The sequence below is a fragment of the Culex pipiens genome, chromosome 2, assembly GCF_016801865.2.
Source record: "Culex pipiens pallens isolate TS chromosome 2, TS_CPP_V2, whole genome shotgun sequence".
NCBI lineage: Eukaryota > Metazoa > Arthropoda > Insecta > Diptera > Culicidae > Culex > Culex pipiens.
Window position 1 is genome coordinate 78,881,835 of NC_068938.1, and position 23,294 is coordinate 78,905,128.

At 34.6% G+C, this 23,294-nt stretch overlaps 2 protein-coding genes across 6 annotated transcripts in view; both read left to right on the forward strand.

Moving 5' to 3' along the window:
• The window catches only part of LOC120422973 (cGMP-dependent 3',5'-cyclic phosphodiesterase-like), a 121,208-nt gene that overhangs the window by 92,763 nt on the left and 5,151 nt on the right, over window positions 1-23,294 (forward strand). For all 5 annotated transcript variants that reach the window (XM_052708939.1, XM_052708938.1, XM_052708941.1 and 2 more), the window contains exons 7-9: window positions 255-385; window positions 6,510-6,652; window positions 6,770-6,836. In XM_052708939.1, the coding sequence (XP_052564899.1) occupies window positions 255-385; window positions 6,510-6,652; window positions 6,770-6,836 (341 nt within the window). The remainder of the gene's footprint in view (window positions 1-254; window positions 386-6,509; window positions 6,653-6,769; window positions 6,837-23,294) is intronic.
• LOC120422974 (uncharacterized) lies at window positions 8,800-9,705 on the forward strand. Its single transcript, XM_039586574.2, has 3 exons — window positions 8,800-9,145; window positions 9,209-9,507; window positions 9,568-9,705. The coding sequence occupies exons 2-3, from the start codon at window positions 9,209-9,211 to the stop codon at window positions 9,623-9,625; spliced, it is 357 nt and encodes a 118-aa protein (XP_039442508.1). The 5' UTR covers window positions 8,800-9,145; the 3' UTR covers window positions 9,626-9,705.

The following is a 23,294-nucleotide window of genomic DNA, read 5'->3' on the forward strand; positions in this document are numbered from 1 at the left end:
CGTATCAACAGAATGCAAATTCTTGAGAGCACACATTGTTAAGTCAATATTTGTGGAACTGTCGTCCGTTCGTTGGACCCAACTTCCACTTCCTGTAGAAGTCGTGTCCGACACGACTCAGCAGACAGTGTATGATAGGAGGGTTGTTTGGTCATGATTTAGTAGGGATTTTTAATTAGCACCTCAACCCCTGTTACGTTGTAGTCCCACGTCATATTGACACATTGTTCGTTTTTTTCGCTTTTTTTCTACAGGTGACTTGGGCCAGCTGCTGCGGGGCGTTATGACAGAAGCCAAAGAACTTACCACGGCGGAACGGTGTTCGCTCTTCCTGTTGGACAAGGCTACCGGCGAGCTGGTGTCGAAGGTGTTTGACGGTAACGAGGTGAGTTGAAGAAAGGGGGTGAAATTTCCATCTTTTGATTGGGGTTTGTTGCCGCTTCAGCGAATTTAGTTTTATAGGAAAAGAACGACTAGTGAGAAACCCTGGTACATTTGATCTGGTTTTGGTAGCACAATTTAAGAAATTTCTGAATATCAAAATAAAAATCAATAATTTATTTTGAGATTATAAACTTAAAATTTCCCAAAAACCAAATTATGGTCTCGTGCATTTTACTCTTTTAGGACTACATTTGTACACCCTTTACTACCAATCATCTTATTCATCTTGCTTTGAAAATTGGGCCCCATCTGGATTGCTTTCGTTTTCCATTTTCTCAAATTTTACCGTGTTCAACCATTTCGACGCCCAAATCATTAGTACCTAATGGCGAAACGATGTTTCGAAAAGTTTTCAAAACCTGCTCATTTGTTCAACTGGAAGGACTCTCTAGGTTGGCAAAGTTGATGCCAATCTTTCTCAAGTTAGCATTCAGCATTTTGCCCGAACGAATTTTCTTCTCCCCAACGCCGTCTTTTGGAAGCATCAGCCCAAAACTTGCCAGTCTAGTTATTATTCTGGGCGGGAAATTCGATTCGCATGACTTGAGAGCTTTGAGTACACGTGTTTTTGTTTGTGTACGTGCGGTGCAAAATGGCAACACTGCTCGAGAGCACTTCTTTGATCCGGAAACGGAAATTCGCAACTGTGGACGAGGGTCCAATTCTCGCTTGGGATGATTTCTTCGACACACACACAGGGCTGGTTAGCTCTGCACCATCCAAGCTTAGGGATGAAATCCGATTTGCTTCATCCGCAGTTGGACAGTGTGTCTTTTTGTACGATAGGAAGGTTCAGAGCTGGTTACTAATATTTTTGATTCATTTTTATGCATACAAAAAAGTAAGTCGAATAACATCTCCAACTTTATTCACCACCGGAAGCAACACAGCCTTCAATCCCCCTCAGAATAAGATTTTCTGGGAGGATATTCCAACGACGTACTTCCGTCGCAATGCCAACACAAGTGACGGAGCCAAACTGTCGACCAGGGTGTGTTATTACAGTGTGTGCGGGCAGGTCCAGGCTCAACTAAAGTTGGCGAAAGAAACAACAAAATATCTCGTCATTTAGGGACGCGCGTTGAACTTTGGCTTCCTTCGAGGCGGCTTCTCTCATCATTGACCAATCGGTCTGATATCGATTTTTTTCGGTTCCCTCAATTAGGTCTCATCACACCAGCAGCAGCAGTGAAATCGTGCCTGGAATGCTGCAACGAGCCAATTCTTTGGGGCAAGACAAAATGTGACACTGCAGAGCAGATTGAAAACTGGAGTTGTGTTTTGTGCAATCAGTGAGCGTTGGAAGTAACGGGATTTGTAAATTGGAATAAGATTCAAATTTATTACTCTGCAGTGTTACAATTTCAATTAAGGGAAAACACGTAGCTCTAGCTGGTTAACGATATGATCTTATTTTTGCCTCGTTTGCAGATTCTCATTTGCAGACTCTGTTTAGATTTTTATCTTTTACCATTACCAAGAAAAAAACAGTAAATAGATCCCAAAAACTTCCACAAATACACCAAAATATATACGAAATATTTTTTTGGTGAATCAATGATTTCTACACATTATTTACCTTTTAAACAAAGCAAGGTTCCTTGAGAAGCAAGCAAAACATCGCTTTACAGAATCTTGCCACCCAGAACAAACAATTGAGAGGAACTGTTATGGCCTGTTGTGTTAGTTGAAAGCTAAGGCCTTTGAAAATTATATTTTAAATTTTTGTCACCCTCTTCAAAATTACACCAAAATACATTGGTCAGAAAAATTTATTGACTACAATTTTAATTTTCATTAAAAAACGTTGCTTAATCCACCGTAAGGTGGTTCGTGCCTTCCTCACATTCATGTTGTATTTCGTCGCCATCGTGCTAACATGTCGTACGTGCATTTTGGGCCAAATTGAGTTAAGAACGCCATTTTGTGCAGCTCACAATGCCTCACCTTTTGACCTTCACAGATCCCCAAAATTCGATTTCAATCCTGAGATATTCAACAAAAACCGAAAAAACTCCGTGCATTTTTTGTCACTTTACATATCAAAGTAGTTTCAATCTTGTCGTGCTATCTTGTCACTCCATGAAAATTGATGTAAGTGCGACAAAAGGCCAAAGGGATTTCAGGCCAGGAAAGTCAGGATGCGTTTGTCGCACGTACAAGCTAGACTACCGTAAACATTTGTAATTATAACTCGGAACTCCAGCAACCAACTTCAACCAAACTTTGGGACAATGCACAGAATGGTGAGCCAAACAAAACGTGTTTGTTATTGTTTACATTGCGTGCTTTCGTTTTTGTTTATTCAAGGTCAAACATTAAAACGCGTTGTTCTCGGAACGTCAAAATGGCGGGTGCGACAAGATAGCACGACGACGTCGATTTTAGGTTGTATTTTCAAATTATTTTAAGAGTTTTTTTTTTATTTAATTTTTAATTTTTTTCTTCATTAATTTTTTTTATCATTATTGTTTTTACCAAAACAGTAATTTTCAATTCTTTTTTAACCAAATCTCCAAAATAAAGGAGAAAGGGGGGACTGTAATTGAATTTAAAAGTCGTGATATGCCAATATTAGGTGCACGATGGAATTGCATGCTGTCCCCATAGTCTTAGTAAACAATGTCTCATGAGTTGTATATTTCAGTAAAAAGTTCGTGTGAATCTTTGTCGAAACAAAATGATGTATTCAGCATCATAATTAATATAGACTTTTTCCAGAAGAGACGCAGACACTGCACTGCAATGTGGCAACCGGGCGATACGCATGCTGCGCGACTCTCGCGCGCAAGAAAAAAGATCCAGCCTTTGAGGTTAGGCAAAAATCACTCTTTTTAGTAGCCACAAAAATACTTTTTCATGGCATAACTTTAAAAGTACTTCATTGAACAGAATAAAATTTAATATGGTCTTAGGGGACCTAAAAAGGAACAGAATTAGGCGGATCCGGCCAAAATCGGTTCAGCCAGTTCTGAGATAATCGTGTGGAAAAAATCATGTTTACACACATCCCCACAGACATTTGTTCAGAATTTGATTCTGAGTCGATAGGTATACGTGAAGGTATATCTGAGAGGTGTATTTAAGAAGTTCATTTTTCGAGTGCCTCAGTGAGGTGAGGAAGGCAAAAACATATAAAGTTGATGGTAAACTTTTCCGAATACATTGCTCAACATTTATTTATGCATTTTGAAACAAATAACAATTTTTTGATCCTTTCACAAACTTGTTATTTCGGAGCACAGATCGGTAACAGACTCAAAAGCAGGCCTGCAAAATGTTTCCAACCCAGCGTACACATGAAGCAAACCAAAATGTCAGTTCACTGCTAGCATGTGACTGTAAGCCTACTGTGTCCGTTCAACCACTGCCGCCTGACTCGTGCCGGTCGGCTGCTGGAGAATGAGAGACGTGAAAAAATGAGCTACACTCACTCAATTCGTGTCATATGACTGACACGTAAAATCCTCTCTAAACACTATTTTGACTATTTTTAAACAATTGAATGGTTCTAGACTGTGCAAAACACTTAAAACAACCATTACTTATATTCAAAATTACATTTCCACGCATAAATACCAACTTTTTGTGTAAAAACTTGTTTCTTTATGTGTGTGCGTGCAACGTCGAATGAGCGTTGGTCGACTACTGCCTCGCATTGCAGCTGCTCAGTGAGCTAGGGCACTCACGACTGAGTCGGGTTTGTTCATGTCACGGTTTTGCGGTTCAGTGAATGGATCTGAAAAAACGTGTATGCGTCGCCGATTTTCGCGTCATGACCCCTGACATTTTCAGCTCTGCTCAAAAGCATAAGAAAAAAAAAACAAAAATTCATCGATATGTTGCAATTTTTCGATAGTGAAAACAAGTGTCCACTAAAATTTTGATATTTTGTTTATAAGCAGTTTTAGCTCGCATTTTTATCTTCCTCACTGAAGTAAGGCTATAATCCTGCTCTTAAAATGAACTTTTTATCAAAAGCTCGTAGACCCACCTTCATGTTTACATAATATGAGCAAACTGAGTTTTTCGACGCGCCACGCGCAAAAACAGGAAACTTACGAAAAAGAGAAAAAACAGCTCAGTTTTTATTTAAATAAAATCATGTCTCGGACACGTACGATTCGTCATCGGATCGCTAATTTTTTGACATGTTTTGTGAATTTTCCGAGGAATCCAATGTCTGAAAATAGGCTCTTTGGTCCAGACCCGGTCAAAACGCCATTTTAAGTTTTCATACGACTTTTTCAAATGTTAAGCTAGATTTTTGAAACTTCTTACAATTTTCCTCAAATAGCCAAACTAATCACCTTTCTTTTGCGTCTAAGGCAGCTAATATTGGATGAAATGGCGCGGAAAAAAAAGGGTTTTTTGCGCAAAATGACGAAAATGCCATTTTTCGAACCACCGTAGCACGATGTAGGTCACCCTAATGGCCAAACAAAAAAATACGGGTCTAATTATTTTATCCAAGGAACCCCCAGAAAAAAAAAATTTCAAATGGATTTTCAGGGTGACAAGAAAAAAAAAATTGGAGAATCTCAAGGGATACCCCCTGGCTCAATTCTTTAGGTAATAATAAGTAACTATGCCAATTTTGAGCCAAATCGGTTAAAGTTTAAGAGTCGCTTTTCATCGATGAAGTTTATATGGGGAAAATCACGAAAATGTTTGGGGAAAAACATCGCTTCAGGATGTTGGCAGCAGGTGGCGCAGTTCTCGCTCAAAATTGCCCTAGTGTGAGATTCTTGTAGAAAATTAAATGTCCTACAACTTTTTCAAAGTTGATCCTTATGAGTAATTAGCAATGCGATGAAAAGAAATCGGCTTAAATACTTAAAACTATACAAGAGGCATATATAAAATAAATATAAAATATTTTTTACTTAAAAAATCATCAAAAATCAGGATTAATTCAGATCGTTTTGCACCCTTGAGCAATGTTGTAGGAAGTTGAATTTCCTTCAAGAATCTCACACTTAAACAAAATTGGGCGAGCCCTGCGCCACCTGGCAGAAAAATACTGAAACGATGTTTTTCTGCTTACATTTTTCCAATTTTTCCCATATAAACTTCAATGATAAAAAGCGACCTTAACCGATTTGGCTCAAAATTGCCACATATAGGTACTTATTTTTGCCTAAGGAATCGAGCCAGGAGGTATCCCTGAAGTCGTTTTTTTATTGTCACCCTACCCTACATTCTACAAATCATGAATTGAAGACCAAATTTGAAAAATATCTTACATAACTTAGCTCATGATAAATTGGAAGCTATATTTTACTTTTTCACACACTACATCTCTTACACTGATCTTAACCGAGAACCAGCAGAGTAAAGACAAACAAATCAAACATGTCCTATTTTTTCCTGGCAATCCTGCGAATCCGAAGGGCGCGTAAACAATTCGTCTCACTCCCACGCAGCTTCTCCCCACAACCAGATATGTATCTTTGCGTCGTACCATAAACAAACACAGTACCGATCTTTATTTCCGTTTGCCGTATATTTTTTCCCGCGGAAGTTTCCTCTTCAAACTATAAGAATCGCTACATTGTCTCTATACCAACGAACCATTTTCAAAGGGTAACAGGGCCAACTTTTGACTGTCTTTTTAAGTTCGTTTTTTTTTTTATTTATTGCGAGGTACAGTTTTTTTTTCTCGTACATTAAATCAAATTTTCAATAGGTTTCTCTTTTTTGAGATGTCTAAAATAAGTTCCTTTACCCTAACGTGTCCTCATACACGCACCACACTGAACCTTCATCATGCCAGAAATCGCGTAATCGCAATCTCAGTCGATTCGATGGATTTCGTTTGGCATTTCATCAAGGGGAAACCAAAATGACGACCGTGCTCATAATACATAGGGGGAAACTACCCATTTTCAGCAGACTGTTTGTTGTGTTTTACTGTAAACCAGAAAAGTGTATGAGACTCATACAATTCAATCTTAAAGTGCTGATCAGAAAAAAATATCAACTTAATTTTGATGGCTTCCCCTTTAATCCACTCATACTAACCTTGACTCTTTGTCTCGTCTTCTTCCCTCCCCATTCCCAAGGCGTCCAAGGAGATCCGGATCGAGAGCGGCAAGGGCATCGCCGGATACGTGGCACAAACGGGCAAGCTGCTAAACATCCGGAACGCTTACCAGCACCCGCTGTTCTACAAGGGCGTTGACGAGTCGACGGGCTTCAAGACGCGGTAAGGAAGCGTCGTCGCGTGACCTTCATCCTGCGTGGTTCTACAAGTCCCGATTCGTTTGATGATTGTTGTCTTCTTTTCTTTTCTTTTTTCGTTGTCTTCCCATCGTCACTACAGGAACATCCTCTGTTTTCCCATTTGCGACGAGCAGGGCGTCATCGGAGTGGCGCAGCTGTGCAACAAGGTAAGCAGGACGTAAAGAAAAACATTAACGGGATAGTAAATAAGGCAACAATGTACCGTGCTGCTCCTTCGAATTGAACACAATGTAAATAACTTTAAATTTGGGAGAGTAGAGGCAATTTTTAATAGAAATAATAATTTTATTTGATTATGGAACTTTTTAGAAAATGTATTAGCGATTCCACGTCAAACCAGAAGGACCCAGATCAAAAGTGCTCCGATGGTGCCAAATTCGGCATGGTCCTTTTTTAGAATGTTTATCATAACATATCTTTAAAATGGTGAATATCCTTTACATAAATCTTAGATATGATTTTCTGAAGAAAATATCGTTTCTCGATATAACAACCAAACTAAAAGTACCATGCTTCTCTATAGAAATGAGTTCTCAGCATATTTTGCTGTGGACGCAAAAAAAAAAAAAAAAACAAAAATATGAGCCTAATTATTTTGACCAACGAACTTTTTTTTCAAAAACATAACCTTTCAGGATGCAAAATTACTAAAAACTGGCCCCTGTTTTGAATCATTTGATTCCAAATTCAACCCTTTACTGCCCAAATTTGTTATCCTTTATTTTTTTTCCTTGTTTAGGAGGTAATTTTGAGTAACTTTTGTTCTACGAAAAACTTTACTTCTCTTGTTTAATGTTTTTCTTGTTGTATTAATAGTAATTAAATTTGCATTTATCTTGTTTAGTTTATGTTTGTTTTTGGTAGTGCTTGGCCTATTCTAACACCTTTCATTACCTTTTTCCTTTCTAGTTTTTTTTTCATATTTTTACAGTCACTTTTTTATTTTTTATTTTTTTTCTTATTTTTAGCTATAGAATGGCATCATTATCATTTAAATTCTAAAAAATACTTAGAAACATAGTCTGGTACACTACAAAAATTACTGCATACTTGTTTTCACATAAGAGCAATTCTTTACGAAATCGGTATTTTTTTTTTGAATTTTAATTTTTGTATTTTTTAATCCGACTGAAACTTTTTTGGTGCCTTCGGTATGCCCAAAGAAGCCATTTTGTATCATTAGTTTGTTCATATAATTTTCCATACAAATTGAGCAGCTGTTTATACAAAAACGATATATGAAAATTCAAAATTCAGTATCTTTTGAAGGAATTTTCTGATCGATTTGTTGTCTCCGGTAAAGTTGTAGGTATGGATATGGACTACACTGAAAAAAAAAATGATACACGGGGAAAAAAATTGGTGATTTTTTATTTAACTTTTTGCCACTAAAACTTGATTTGTAAAAAAAACCTATGTTTATTTATTTCTTTTTTTGGTATGTTTTAGAGGACATCAAATGTCAACTTTTCAGAAATTTCCAGGTTGTGCAAAAAATCTTTGACCGAGTTATGAATTTTTGAATCAATACTGATTTTTTCAAAAAATCGAAATATTGGTCGCACAAATTTTTCAACTTCATTTTTAGATGTAATTTTCCGATCTCTTCGAAAACAATATTTTTCAAAAAATTTAAATCAAGACTAGCATTTCAAAAGGGCCAAATATTTAATATTACGCCCTTCTAAAATGTTAGTCTTTGTTAAAAATTTTGAAGATATTTTTTTCGAAAGGTTCGGAAATATTTACGAATGTTTCATATTTTAACATTGTAAATCGGACCATTAGTTGCTGAGATATCAATATTAGAAAACGGTGGGTTGTTTGGGTGAGACTTGGAAATCATCAATTTTCATGTTTTTAAACCTATTCTTGGCAATATCTCAGCAACTGAGGGTCGTATCAACAAAGTTCAAAAAAGCAAAATATAGAGAATTTTCTCAGCAACATATCAAAAAATGAAAAAAATTAAAAATAGTGTTTTTTTGCAAATCAAGTTTTAGTGACCAAAAGTTAAATAAAAAATCATCAAAAAAAAATTAAAATGTATAATTTTTTTCCAGTGTAGTCCATATTCATACACTGAAAGAAACCAACATTGCAATCTCAAGTGTTTTTTCACGTGAGAGTCTCCAAACATCAACACAATAAATTCACGTGCTTTTCCTTTGGTTTTGACATGACTTTCATTATGAATGCATGTGAAAACCGCATTCGTTTCATCAATTTTTATCCACTATTTTTTCATTGGATTTTCATGTTTGATTCAAGTGAATTGCTCTTGGATTCACCCCAACTGCCCTATACAATGAAGTTCATGTGTAAAGCACGTTACTTTGACTTGATTTGATTTTGAGTGTGAAGGCACAGGCACAGGCAATCAAGATGGCGCGTGATCACGACGAATCATTTGCACGGTTCAATTTCCCGGACCAAATTGTTAATTTTCTCCTTGGTAAATATAGTTTAAATTGTTTGCAATGAAATGCAGTTTACTAAAAGTCTTTTGTGTCCACAGATGCTCAGGTTGACCCCGATAATCCGGATAAAATTGTTGAAATCGAGACACAGCAGCCGCTTCAATCAACATCCGGAACAAACGCTGATCATTCACTGCGCCGGCCCGGAGGAGCGCACCAGCGGCTTCAATCAACATCCGGCAAAAACGCGGACCATTCGCCGCACGCGCCCGGCGGAGCGCACCAGCAGCCGCAATCAACATCTGGCTGGGAAAAGATTCCGAAGGAAGAGGGCGGAACGGAACAGGTGCTGTTGGGATATTTTGTCCGATCGCCACCTTGCCCCAGAGGCGCTCAGGTAAAGAAGAAGATTCTCGGTTCTGAGTTGGTTTATTTAGTTCTTGTACGCTTTTTCCAGATACCTGCTGCGAACGAGATACAGCAGCCGCTTCAATCAACATCCAACATTCAATTGAATTCGAGTGCTGCAGGTTATTTGATTTTAAATAAAATTCTACGTAAAAATTCAAAAGATTATCTCTTGAAAATGAAAAAAAAAAATTGATTTGTATGTGAAATCCTATCAATTTCATTATGAATTTCACATGATAATCATGTGCTATGACACGTGAAGCTAACGTGTTTTTCATTATATTGAGATAAGAATTTCACGTGATAATCATGTGTGATGACACTTGAAGTATACATGCTTTCCATATGAAGCTAACGTGGCACGCGATTGATTTTTTTTATATGATTTACACGTGACATTCACATGCCAAGTCGTATGGGGCAGATTCATGTGTAAAACATGGGAAGTTGCTATGTTGGTTTCTTTCAGTGTACCTACAACTTTGCCGAAGACACCAAATCGATAAAAAAAATTCCTTCAAAAGATACAGATTTTTGAATTTTCATACATCATTTTTGTATGAACAGCTGCCAAATTTGTATGGAAAATTATATAGACAAACTAATGATGCAAAATGGCTTCTTTGGGCATACCGAAGGCACCAAAAAAGTTGTAGCTGGAAAAATACAAAAAAAAACGAGTGACCGAAATCTGAGAGAACTGCTCATAATATAAAGAAAAGTTAACGCCTAAAAAATATTTTTTTTTAAAAAACACTGACAAAGTCATATAAAACAAGTTAAACTTCCAACCCTAAAATTATAAGAGTTTATCATTCCAATACTAAAAATTGATTGCAACATGCGGGGTTGTAGATGGTTAATCACCACTATTTATTACTATTTAATTTTCAATAGCGGTGAAACTTTTCATAAACAATGCAAAAATTCACAATATAATTATATTTCAAGACTATTCCAGGACAAGTGTGCACTTTCGTAACAACAGTCGGAAAAAGCCGGAAATTTCGAGCATGAGTACTTGATTAATAGTAGTTTATGCAACAAGTTGCAAAAAGAGGATTTTTTCAGCACGAGTCGTACATTTATCCAACGAGGTTCACCGAGTTGGATAAATACGAAGAGTGCTGAAAAAAATAAGTTTTGCAAAGAGTTCCATACAACATTTTTTGCAATTCCGAAATTATTTCCCATTAAGGGAAATTTGAAGTCAAATTTTCAAGTATTTTGTCAATAAATCGTTTAAATGAAAAAAAATGTTAAAAAGTGTTACTTTTCGAAACAAGCGCTGAAAAGTTCAACTTTTCAACACCCATTTCAGTGCTGAAAAGTAGCACTTTTCAGCATTTATTTTGAAAAGTGTTGCTATTCGATTCAGTTATTTTTGGGACATAAAAGTAGGCTATTTCGTCGTTCAAGAGTGACAGGAAAAGCAAGTAGAGCAATTCTCTGAGTTTTCGGTCATTCGATTTTTTTTTGTATTTTTTAATCCGGCTGAAACTTTTTTGGTGCCTTCGGTATGCCCAAAGAAGCCATTTTGCATCATTAGTTTGTCCATATAATTTTCCATACAAATTTGGCAGCTGTCCATACAAAAATGATATGTGAAAATTCAAAAATCTGTATCTTTTGAAGGAATTTTGTGATCGAGTTGGTGTCTTCGACAAAGTTGTAGGTATGGATATGGACTACACTGAAAAAAATGATACACGGTAAAAAAAATTTTGGTGATTTTTTATTTAACTTTTTGTCACTAAAACTTGATTTGCAAAAAAACACTATTTTTAATTTTTTTTATTTTTTGATATGTTGGCATTTTATGTCCTCTAACATAAAATGCCAACTTTTCAGAAATTTCCAGAATGGGCAAAAAATCTTTGACCGAGTTATGATTTTTTGAATCAATAATGATTTTTTCAAAAAATCGAAATATCGGTCGCAAAAATTTTTTAACTTCATTTTTCGATGTAAAATCGAATTTGCAATCAAAAAGTACTTTAGTGAATTTTTGATAAAGTGCACCGTTTTCAAGTTATAGCCATTTTTAGGTAACTTTTTTGAAAATAGTCGCAGTTTTTCATTTTTTAAAATTAGTGCCCATGTTTGCCCACCTTTGAAAAAAATATTTTTGAAAAGCTGAGAAAATTCTCTATATTTTGCTTTATTGAACTTTGTTGATGCGACCCATAGTTGCTGAGATATTGCTATGCAAAGGCTAAAAAACAGGAAAATTGATGTTTTCTAAGTCTCACCCAAACAACCCAACATTTTCTAATGTCGATATCTCAGCAACTATAGGTCCGATTTACAATGTTAAAACATGAAACATTCGTGAAATTTTCCGATCTTTTCGAAAAAAATATTTTCAAAAATTTAAAATCAAGACTAACATTTCAAATGGGCGTAATATTGAATGTTTGGCCCGTTTAAAATGTTAGTCTTGATTTTAAATTTTTGAAAATATTTTTTTCGAAAAGATCGGAAAATTTCACAAATGTTTTATGTTTTAACATTGTAAATCGGACCTATAGTTGCTGAGATATCGACATTAGAAAATGTTGGGTTGTTTGGGTGAGACTTAGAAAACATCAATTTTCCTGTTTTTTAGCCTTTGCATAGCAATATCTCAGCAACTATGGGTCGCATTAACAAAGTTCAATAAAGCAAAATATAGAGAATTTTCTCAGCTTTTCAAAAATATTTTTTTCAAAGGTGGGCAAACATGGGCACTAATTTTAAAAAATGAAAAACTGCGACAATTTTCAAAAAAGTTACCTAAAAATGGCTATAACTTGAAAACGGTGCACTTTATCAAAAATTCACTAAAGTACTTTTTGATTGCAAATTCGATTTTACATCGAAAAATGAAGTTGAAAAATTTTTGCGACCGATATTTCGATTTTTTGAAAAAAACAGTATTGATTCAAAAAATCATAACTCGGTCAAAGATTTTTTGCCCATTCTGGAAATTTCTGAAAAGTTAGCATTTTATGTCCTCTAAAACATATCAAAAAATAAAAAAATAAAAATAAAAATAGTGTTTTTTTGCAAATCATGTTTTAGTGACAAAAAGTTAAATAAAAAATCACCAAAAATTTTTTTGCCGTGTAGCATTTTTTTCAGTTTAGTCCATATCCATACCTACAACTTTGCCGAAGACACCAACTCGATCAAAAAATTCCTTCAAAAGATACGAAACGAAAAACGATGTTGACTTTATAGCTGTCGGCCACCATTGCTAGTACCAACCACTAGTGTCTTCCTTTTATCTACAAGGACTTCGCCGCCCTGGGCTCCTAAGTGTATGAAAGTATGGCACGGAGCGACGGCGCCGAATACCCATATTTACACAAAGAATTTTAGAGCGCCCGCCGCGGGATTCGAACCGGCGACCTTTGGATTGTGAGTCCAGTGCGCGGTCCGATTGATCCACACGGGCGGGACTTAAAAAGATAACAGATTTTTCAATTTTCACATATCATTTTTGTATGAATTGCTGCCAAATTTGTATGGAAAATTATATGGACAAACTAATGATGCAAAATGGCTTCTTCGGGCATACCGAAGGCACCAAAAAAGTTTCAGCCGGATTAAAAAATACAAAAATTAAAATTAAAGAAAAAAGACCGATTCCGTAGAGAACTGCTCAGTAGTTTTACGACGGAATATTCATCTACTTCTAATTGTTCAATTATTTTGTAATTTAAAAAAATGCAATCAGTTGCATTTAATGCGTTACGAACCCATGACTTAAAATTTACAGTTCATTTTACTATTTATTATTTTATTACAGGCATTTGAGATAGAGTTTCATAATAATTGTATTGAATCAAAAACATGATTATTGTTGACAAAAGACACAAATTTTTATATTTTTTCTGGAATACTCCCATAAACATTACTTTTAAATATAGGTTATGTTCATGTAATAGACTTTAGGTTCAAAGTATTTCACAGAATTGCTTAAATTATCCAAAATCTTGTGAATCACTGCATGACAATAGACAATATTTCTTTTTAACCTTACCAAATCCACTTGAGTTCAAATCTACCTACTGAAAAGATAACAATTTCGCCTTTTATTTCCCAAAACAAGAATGGAAAGCAAATCCTCTCCGTTCCAAATAAAATCAAAGTCAATGCAAACAAATTGGGACTCGTAAGGACCAATATTCCTAATCCCATCTGCTTACAATATACGCCCAAATGCACACGCGTGTATGCTCTCACCAGTGTGATCCTTCCTTTCTTGATTCAACAGTTGGCAGCCGGGTTTTTTTTTGTGCTATCGTAAACTGGCAGCTCTAGTCTCTAGAATCCTTTCTGCTCTTTTTCGATGTATATTTTTGTTCTGTTTTTTTTTGCCTGCAACCACACAGTCCGACAACGTGTCCCGCAGAAATGTCTTCAACGTTTTTTTCCCTTCTTGCTACTCTTGAAACGGAAGCAAAAAGCAAAAAAAAATAAATCATGCGCAACATAAAATCACTTTCACAACCATTCTTATTTTTTTTTCCTTTCTTCAATCTTTTTGCAAATCCACTTCCTTCAGCCTTCCGGGCAATTTCGAAGAGCTTTCGAAGCAAGCTTCTTGCCTGCAGACAAAACTTTTCCCCTTTGTCCATTTCTAATGTCGGAGTTCCCAGAAGTAGAAAGCAACACCTTAAGGCTGGACGTAACTTGTTCATTTTTGCCTTCCTCACCTTACTGAGGAAAGGCTATAAAATCACTCGAAAAATGAACTTCTTAATTCGACCTCGTAGACCCACCTTCACGTATACCTGTGTGGATGTGTGTAGGTGGGTGGACAAAAAAATTGTCACTCGATTATCTCCGGACTGGATGAACGGATTTTGACCGTATTAGTCTCATTCGATCCGTCTTGGGGTCCCATAGGTCTCTATTTAAAATCAGCAAGTTTAGTTAAGTACTTCAAAAGTTATGCTAAAAAAACGATTTTGGCGTATGTCCGGAAGATTGTAAAAAGGGTGGTTTTTGCAAGAAACCCTATCATGTTATACATTTTCAGAAAGGTATTAAAAAGACCTTTCCAATGAGCCCAAAACATAGAAGATCTAACAACCCTATCAAAAGTTATAAGCACTTAAGTGTAATTTATACACTTTTTGGAGGCCGGATCTCAGATATTTCAGTAAAAATTATGTCCGGGTCCATCATGCGACCCATTATTAGTTAGATAATTGAAAAATCTTTCAAATGAGCCTAAAACATCAAGGATCTGACAACCCTATCAAAAGTTATTAGCACTTAAGTGTTATTTATACACTTTTTGGAGGCCGGATCTCAGATATTTCAGTAAAAATTATGTCCGGGTCCATCATGCGACCCATCGTTAGTTAGATAATTGAAAGACCTTTCAAATGAGCCTAAAACATCAAGGATCTGACAACCCTATCAAAAGTTATTGGCACTTAAGTGTTATTTATATACTTTCTGGAGGCCGGATCTGAGATATTGTGATAAAAATATTGTCTGAATCTTCCATGTGAACTTTCGTTGGATAGGTTTTTTTATCAGACCTTGCCGATGAGCCAGAAAAATTGAAGGTCTGCGAACCCTATCAAAAGAAATCAGTAATAAAATTGATTTGTTAAACATGTTAAGGGAATGTTGCTATTTTTACTGAATGTATTGACTTTATGAATGTGAGGAAGGCACCAACCACCTAAAGGTGGATTAAGTATCGTTTTTTCTTAGAGAAAGACACAAAGTTTTTTTTCCCTCTTGGAGACACATGATTGATGTAATCGAGCGTGGACAACTTTTTTATTTGCGCTTTTTGTATTTGAGTTCCTTTTGCGAAACAACTTGTACCAATTCTGATTGCTGTAACAGTCTTGTCTACAGGAGGTATACCAGTCAGTTAGATCATCACACGGTTTGGGGAACGTGTGCGAAGAAAAAGTTTTCATCGTTTAGCTTTTGTTATTGGATTCTGATGCTCGGTTTTTTTCAGCCAAAGGCATCTCTTGGAAAAAGTTTTATATCAGGTGAATATTTACATGAGGGAGATTTATTTTTCCAGGTAGCTCAAAAATGATTCATTTCTGCTAAGTACTTCGAGTTGTAGATAGACTTCTTTTTGTTCAAATAAAAAAATATTTATAATTCATTATTAATCCATAGTCTTGTCAGAAACAAATAAAAATTCCAAGGGATTATAGAAGGCTTTCAGACTGGCAAATAATTATTGAAAACTTTGTTTTTGTGCTGGTAATTTGATAATCCTGTAATTATTTGGTAATTACCGATAATTCAAGTAATTAAAGGTACTTTAATGAGTAATTTCAATAATTATGGGTAATAAAAGTAATTAAAATATTCAGAAAGAACTGGTTGATTGCTACAGTTCAAGTAATAGTTATTTTTTTTAATGAAAAAAAGTTCTTTGTCAAAAGAGTTTAATATAGGCTTGCATTTTGGGTTTTAAGTTCAACTGTTGACAAAATAAAAAGAATAGATTTTTTTTATAGTTCATGATAAATTTTATTTTTTTTTGCTCGAAACTTTTGGCTCAATTTTCCATCATTGGTAAATTCATACAAGTTGCCGCCCTTAAACAAATTTATCCATTTGTCAAATTTATTTTTCATCGCAAAAAGTAAAATACCCAAAAACCATAACTTTTATTTTTTATATGTTAATGACATGATCTGATTTCTTTTGAGTCAAGTCAAACAGAAGCACGTGATTTTCTTTTCTCATGAAATCATGATTTTTGAAGCACACAGGATTTTTATAAAAAGTCGAAAAAATTATATTTAAAGACTTAGACATTTAAGGCTAAATGTTAAAATTACGAATATATTTTTTTTTCGAACATATCAGGATTTTTTCCTTATTAATGTTTTTTTTAACATTCAAAATACTGACCTGAGCGTCTTTTGAAAAATAGAGCTAATCTGATGACAGTTAGAAAAACTCAGTTATTAGAATTTTTATTCATGGCAAGGCTGTATATCAGCAACTCATTTTCCGATTTTGAAAATTTACAACAAATATTAAAGCATTTTTTCTCAGCCATTCGGAAACAACAAATTAGTTATTTTTAGAAAGTGTGTTTGATGAAGAAAATTTTCATTTTGAAACATATTAAATCATTTTAAGTACAGTTAATACAGTTACAAGATAAAATTATAGTTCGAGGTTTCAATGTTGTATTTTAATTAAAAGTGCTTATCTCATATAGTTTTGTTTTGCTTTGTAAGAAAGGCTATAGCGCACCTGAAGGAGGATTGATCGAGGCTTTACAACAATATGGGGAAAATAAAAATGATTGAAATAACTCAAACACAAAAAAATGCAAAAAAATATGAATGTAAATAAAAAAACGTGTACAGCAAGCCAAAATTTTCGTTGCTTACTACACACGAAAAAGATAATAATTATTCTAACTTCATTTTTGTTTAGATTAATAAATGCATCAGATTCAAGGACCAAACTTTACAGTCATGCCTCGGTTTAGCACTGCATATGGGGGATGCAAAACTGAGGCGTGCATAACTGAAGCACAGAGCTTATGGGATTTTGGCTATATGGGAGACATTGGCTATAATCGAATGAAAAATCATACAAACATCAACAAATTAAAGTGTTTTGAAATCGGGATGATGTCAGCTATCCATTGTAATTATAGTTAGGGTAGGGTAGTCATCAATGAGACACTTTTGGTTTTCAACTTTCAAAGATTTTTCTCATTTTTTCATCAGCATGTTTTAATGAGCTTTTTGTTGCATTTTCTTTCTTTTAATGTGTTCTAACATTGACCAAAATATGAGATCGATCCGACATCTACAGCCAGAGTTATTCAACTGTCTCATTGTAGACGCACTTGGCAGGAACAATGAGACAGCTGGGGAACAATGAGACACACTACGAAAATCCAGATTTTTCTAGTAAAACATCATGTTTTTGTATTGTTCCATTGCAGGTAACTTGCCTTGAACATTTTAGAGCAATTTTGCCAACATGAAACTTTAATTAACAAAAGTTATACTAAAAAGTATTTAAATTTTGTAAAATTCGTATATTTATACCAAATAACTTTGTATTTGTGGTTAAATGAAGTTAAAACTCTATAAATATGCCAAAAATCACTTTAAATTCATGTTTTGAAAGATTTTCATAGATTTTGAACAATTTAATGAAGATAAATCAAAGTGTCTCATTGTTACCCATGAGCTGAAATGAGTGGGGAACAATGAGACAGTCCTGGATACTGGGTATATTCTAAATTTTGGCCAAACCTAATGAAAGGACATTGTAGCCCAACTCAATCCCTATGGAACGTCGAAAGAAATTTGAAGAAATATTAGTTTTGGTGTTTATGGCAGCCTTAGAGCGAAAAAGTAATTTTTGTCCATAATTTACTTTTACACCCCAGAATCAAACATTTATGAATAACTTTTCAAGGGAGCGTCCATAACCAAAGCCACTATAATGGCAGACGTGTATCCAGTAGACACACCTTTCCCCCAAATATGAGCCTGATTGGTTGAAACTACGCCTTGTGAGAGCCATTTTATCATTGTTCCCCGTGTCTCATTGATGACTACTCTACCCTACATGAAAATTTTCACAAAAATACATATTTTTCTTAAATTTTGAAAATGCTAATTTTTACTCTTGAAAAACCTCAAAATATTTGTTAATATGGGTATCAAATGATCGTGTTTTTGTCATACATTTCGAATGTCAAACAAATTTTTGAAAATACAGAAAAATTTTCACAAAACTACGTAATTTCGAAAAAATACTCAAAATTTCAGTTTTTTTTGCAATATGGGTATCAAATGATCCGGACTATTTCATACATTTGGAATGTAATAAAAACATTTTTTTAAAATACTCAACATTTTCACAAAAAGCTTCTTTTAAAAAAAAAAATCCTCGAAATTTCAGTTTTCACAATATGGGTATCAAATGATCGGATTTTTTTCAAACATACATAAAAACAAACTTTTTTGAAAATACTAAAAATTTTCACAAAACTTCGTATTTTTGACAAAAAAAAAAACACTCAAAATTTCAATTGGGTAACAAATGATCGGATTTCAAATGTAATACATTTTAAAACCATGGAATTTTGTTTTTTTTTTAAGAAAATTAGGCCGATGCAAATATTTAAAAAAGTTTTTGTCCCTCGGCCCTGGCCGAGGTCAAGGGGGGGGGGCAAAAAAATAAAAAAAAAAAAATATAAAAATTTAAATAACATTTAAATGAAAAAAGTGTTTTAAAAGCATTTTACACTAGTTCAGTTGTTTTACAATCATTAGTTTTCAAAAAATCTATGATCTGACAAAAACAAAAATTGTATCGAAAAAAAAAGATTTTGCATCGAAAATTTTCAAAAAATCTTAAGATTTTTTAATAAACCCAAACATGCTAAAAATGATTTTAACAATGTATTTTAATTTGATTTCAGCTGGTTGCACTTGAATTTTCATTGAAATTTTGAAGTTTATTGTAAAAAAAATTTTTCCCCCTGATTTTTTGGACCAATTTTGAAGGGGGGGGGGGGGGTGACAAAAACTTTGAAAAATATTTGTACCAGCCTTAGAAGTTTTGTAAAAAAAATTGAGTGTTTTCAAAAAAATGTTAAAACTTTCGAAACTTATTAAAAAATCTCGATCATTTCATACCTATATTGTGAAAAACTGAAATTTTGAGCATTTTTCAAAGATACGTAGTTTTGAGAAATTTTTTAGTATTTTTCAAAAAATGTGTAACATTTTTCGAAATGTATGAAAAAATCCCGATCGTATTGTATCCATATTGTAAAAATTGAAATGTTTAGTGCTTTTTTCGAAAATATGTAGCTTTGTGAAAATTAAAAAAAAATATATGAAAAAAATCCCAATCGTGTATTGAAAAAATAAATTTTGAGTATTTTTTCAAAAATACGTAGTTTTGTGAAATTTTAAGGATTTCAAAAAATTTTATTATTACATTCGAAATGCATAAAAATAATCCAATTATTTAATACCTATATTGTAAAAAAAAATTTTGAGTATTTTTTTCAAAAATACGTAGTTTTAAGTAAAATTTGAGTATTTTCAAAAATTTGTGTTATAACTTTCGAAATGTATGAAAAAATATCAAGCCATATTGTAAAAACTAAAATTTTGAGTATTTTTTCAAAATACATAGTTTTGTGACAAATTTTAGTATTTAAAAAAATACATTCGAAATAAATGAAAATTCCCGATCATATGATACCCATAATGCAATATCAATAATTTTGAGTAGTTTTTCGAGAAACATTGCATTTTTAAAATAAAGGAAAAATTCGTATTTTTGTGCAAATTTTCATGCAATAATAAGTGCAATCGATAGCTGACATCATCCCGATTCCAAAATACTATAATTTGGATAATTTGGATAATTTTTCATACGATTAAAGCCAACGTCTCCCGTATAGCAAAAATTCCATAAGGGAACATCCATAAACCACACTTTTTTGGGAATCTGTATCTATGAACCCTTCCCCCCTAAAGTGTTCACGTGGTTTATGGATGGCCCCTAAGCTCTGTGTTTCAGTTAAGCACTTAGCCGTGCTTAACCGAGGCAGCTGAACGAATCAAAACCGGGGCAGTGCAAAACGGAGGCGTGCAAAACCGGGGCATGACTATTCTGAAGTTAACTAAGTTAAGTTAACACATATTGTTTAAAATAATTTTTAAATCATGTTTTTTACTAAAAACTTTCAAAATGTCTAGAGCTAAAATAAAACTTTTAATCTTGAAAGAAGATGTTTAAAAAGGGTTTCCAAGATTTGCTTATCACACCTTCATCAAATCACAGTGTCTCACCTGTTTGGGTTTCGGCCTGTCTACCGAAGACATCTCGTCAAGATCTGGTGTGGGAAATATTTGGCAGGACTGCCTGACTGGTTGGCAGGTGCACCACCTGTTCGTAACCCATTTTCGTACGTTATTTGCATATGTATGAATACATCGTCCCTGTTGGCTGTCCCAAACCCCAAAAAGACGACTGTCGAATTTCTAATACTTTCGACAGAGTAGTAGGACTCTCACGTATGTGAACCACACTCTTGAGACTACCTATATCATGTCTCTTTTTTCCTTTGATGGGCCGCCAAAATTCGATATAAAACACACACTCACGTTGCCAATTTGTTTTCCCGCGACTCGCGTTGGGGAGTGTGCCTCTTGGTGGCATGAAGATCCTTTTGAAGGTGGAAAAACGGAAATGATTCCATACCGCGAATCGCTCTCCACTTCTTTTGGCTCTTGTCTGTCAATATTGGGTTTTGGCTCCAACAAGTTTCTCGTTGGGCGGTTGTTGACTCTTATCGATGGTGTCGTTTTTCTTGGGCACTTGTTTTGTTGGTGGGTGTTTGTTTGATCATCTAAATTTGTATTAATGAGTCAACAAGTTTGAAATTAAAAAGGTACTTCAATAAATTTACAGTTTTTTTTTCACCAATTGATCAACCCGAATAACTCTAAAATTCACCATTCGCACTTGACTATAACCCTTCCGAAAAGCTAATCCCAAACAGTACTTTCAAAGGCCTTTGTTAAAATTTGTTTGCGAGCCAACTTCCGGCGAAAATAATCAACAGCCCAAAACGTCCCCCGTCGTCTATTCTGCTCCACGTACTTTCCAACAGTTCTATTGTCAGCCTTCAGCATCAAATAGAACCCCCCCTCCCCTCTCCCTCACACACTCACAGCTGATTTCATCAATCATCGTGAAAATCAAATCAAGAGGAAGCAAATCGCTTTGGGGGATTCCATGTTTTCCCCCGGTGGATTTGGCGTATTAGGAGCGTTTTCATTTGAACGACTTTTGGGGACTCATTTCGTATTTTTGGTTGGTTGGTTGGTTGGAGAGCCCCGAACATCAAACGCGAAAAAGGACGACGGAGGATGATTACGAGACATTTCCCGCGGGAGGGACCTTTTATGGCTTTGCTGTTATTTAAAATGGAAATCTATAACGGGAGGACTTGATTTAACAGATTGTAAATTTTTAATTCATCAAATATTGTAAAGTTTGCAGCCATTGTCAATAAAATATTAATTTGCGATTTCGATGGAATTGAAAAATGGAGTATCATAAAAACTCGATTCTATTATTTTAAATTTTTGCATGACATTTTTTAGCCAGCTTGCTATATAAAAAAAATGCTATATTCTCCAATGCAACAATGTCTTTTCTTCAATATTTTTTTTGTTCAAATCAAATGATGTAGTGCATTTTATCCAAATTTCACAGATAACTGATGGATCATATTGACTCAAAAATCAAAAATTTCCAAACTAGTCTATAATTTTCGTATGGTCCAAAAAATGTTTTTCCATCATTTATACTAGTCACGGTTTTTTTTATTTTTTTAAACTTTTTTTTAATAATTACATTTCTTTTACATGCTAAGTGGTATGGCTTAATGCTCTTAATCTTTGTTGTACTGTTCGTTTGATTACCAACTGATCACATTTATTTTAATTACTTCAAATTGTTTTACATTATTGTATTGAATAGAATACATTTGGTTAAAAATTTTAAAAATAATCACTGTAATAACTAATCCTAACTTAAAACTAGAATAAAAAACTAAATTCATTGAAATATCCAACATCTTAAGAACGAGTAAACTACGAACTGTATTTTAAGATGAATGCTCCAAGTGTTCTTACTTGTTCCTGGCGAGTTTTGCACCCACGCAGTGTTGTTTTCATCTCGATGAAAATGTTCAGAAGTTCTTGTGGTGAAAACAGATCACTACCGCCTTCATCCGTTGGTGCTGATTGGTTTTCCCTCGGTTGCTGACTTAAGCCTGCACAGAAAAAAATATTCCTGTAAATTTACATTATTTATCATGTACCAAAAGGTATCATGATAATTGATGTATATTTACATTAGGTTCATTGAAAATTTACATGTTTTTCATTGTAAATGTTTCGAATGAAAATTTGCAAAAAAACATTTTTTTTTGCTCCGCTGAATCTAAAATCCGTTTTTAATATCGGATTCTAAATTCAACGGAGCAATCTGTTTAAATGTAATTTTATACATTTTTTTAATTGTAATTTGATGTTTTTCTTTAGACGGGGCTTTCAGAATCTTGAAGGTGATGTTAACACTAGAAAATTTATTTACATTGTAATGCTCGATGCCAAATGGCAGCAGCTTTAGCGCCAGCCCGAGCCGGTGAACTGTGTGGTAGTCCTCGTTGGCGGGCTTGTCCTGGAAGATATTCAGCAGCAGGAGGGCAGATAGCGCTTGTAGAAGAATTGAAAGAGTACGACTTCTCCGAGCTTAATAAATATAATTTTATAAAAAAAATACTAGTCACGGTTTCAACACTTGAAAGAAGGGTTTTCAAATGTATTATATACCTATCCAATCATAAGCTTCCAAATTATCTGAGTATTGAAGAAAAAAATATTTTTGTGAAAAAAACACTTTTTTTCCGGTGCTGTCGGTTTCCGGGGCTCTCTCGGGGTTACCCCCTCATATCAAAGATTGACCGAAAATATTGTGTCTTCGGGAAAATTGTTCGCAATTCGCAATTCGCAATTTTCAGTGTAAGAACGGGCCTTGACCGATCTTATGCACCAGGTTCCCGACGAACACGCACTGCCCTTACACCTACATCTCACCCTTGCTCTGAGTCAGTACGAGCAGCACGCTAGAACACGCTTTGAGTGTTCGTGCCAGGCATGCACACCTTCTTTTCCGGTTACGCATTTTAACTCGGCCGGGGGTGGTACATTACGTTGG

What these genes read in the sequence shown, in the direction of transcription:
- LOC120422974 (XM_039586574.2), top strand. Translation starts at nt 9,209, where the DNA reads ATGCTCAGGTTGACCCCGATAATCCGGATAAAATTGTTGAAATCGAGA. An exon ending in CTTGCCCCAGAGGCGCTCAG is followed by an intron (nt 9,508 to 9,567) that starts GTAAAGAAGAAG and finishes CGCTTTTTCCAG; the next exon opens with ATACCTGCTGCGAACGAGAT.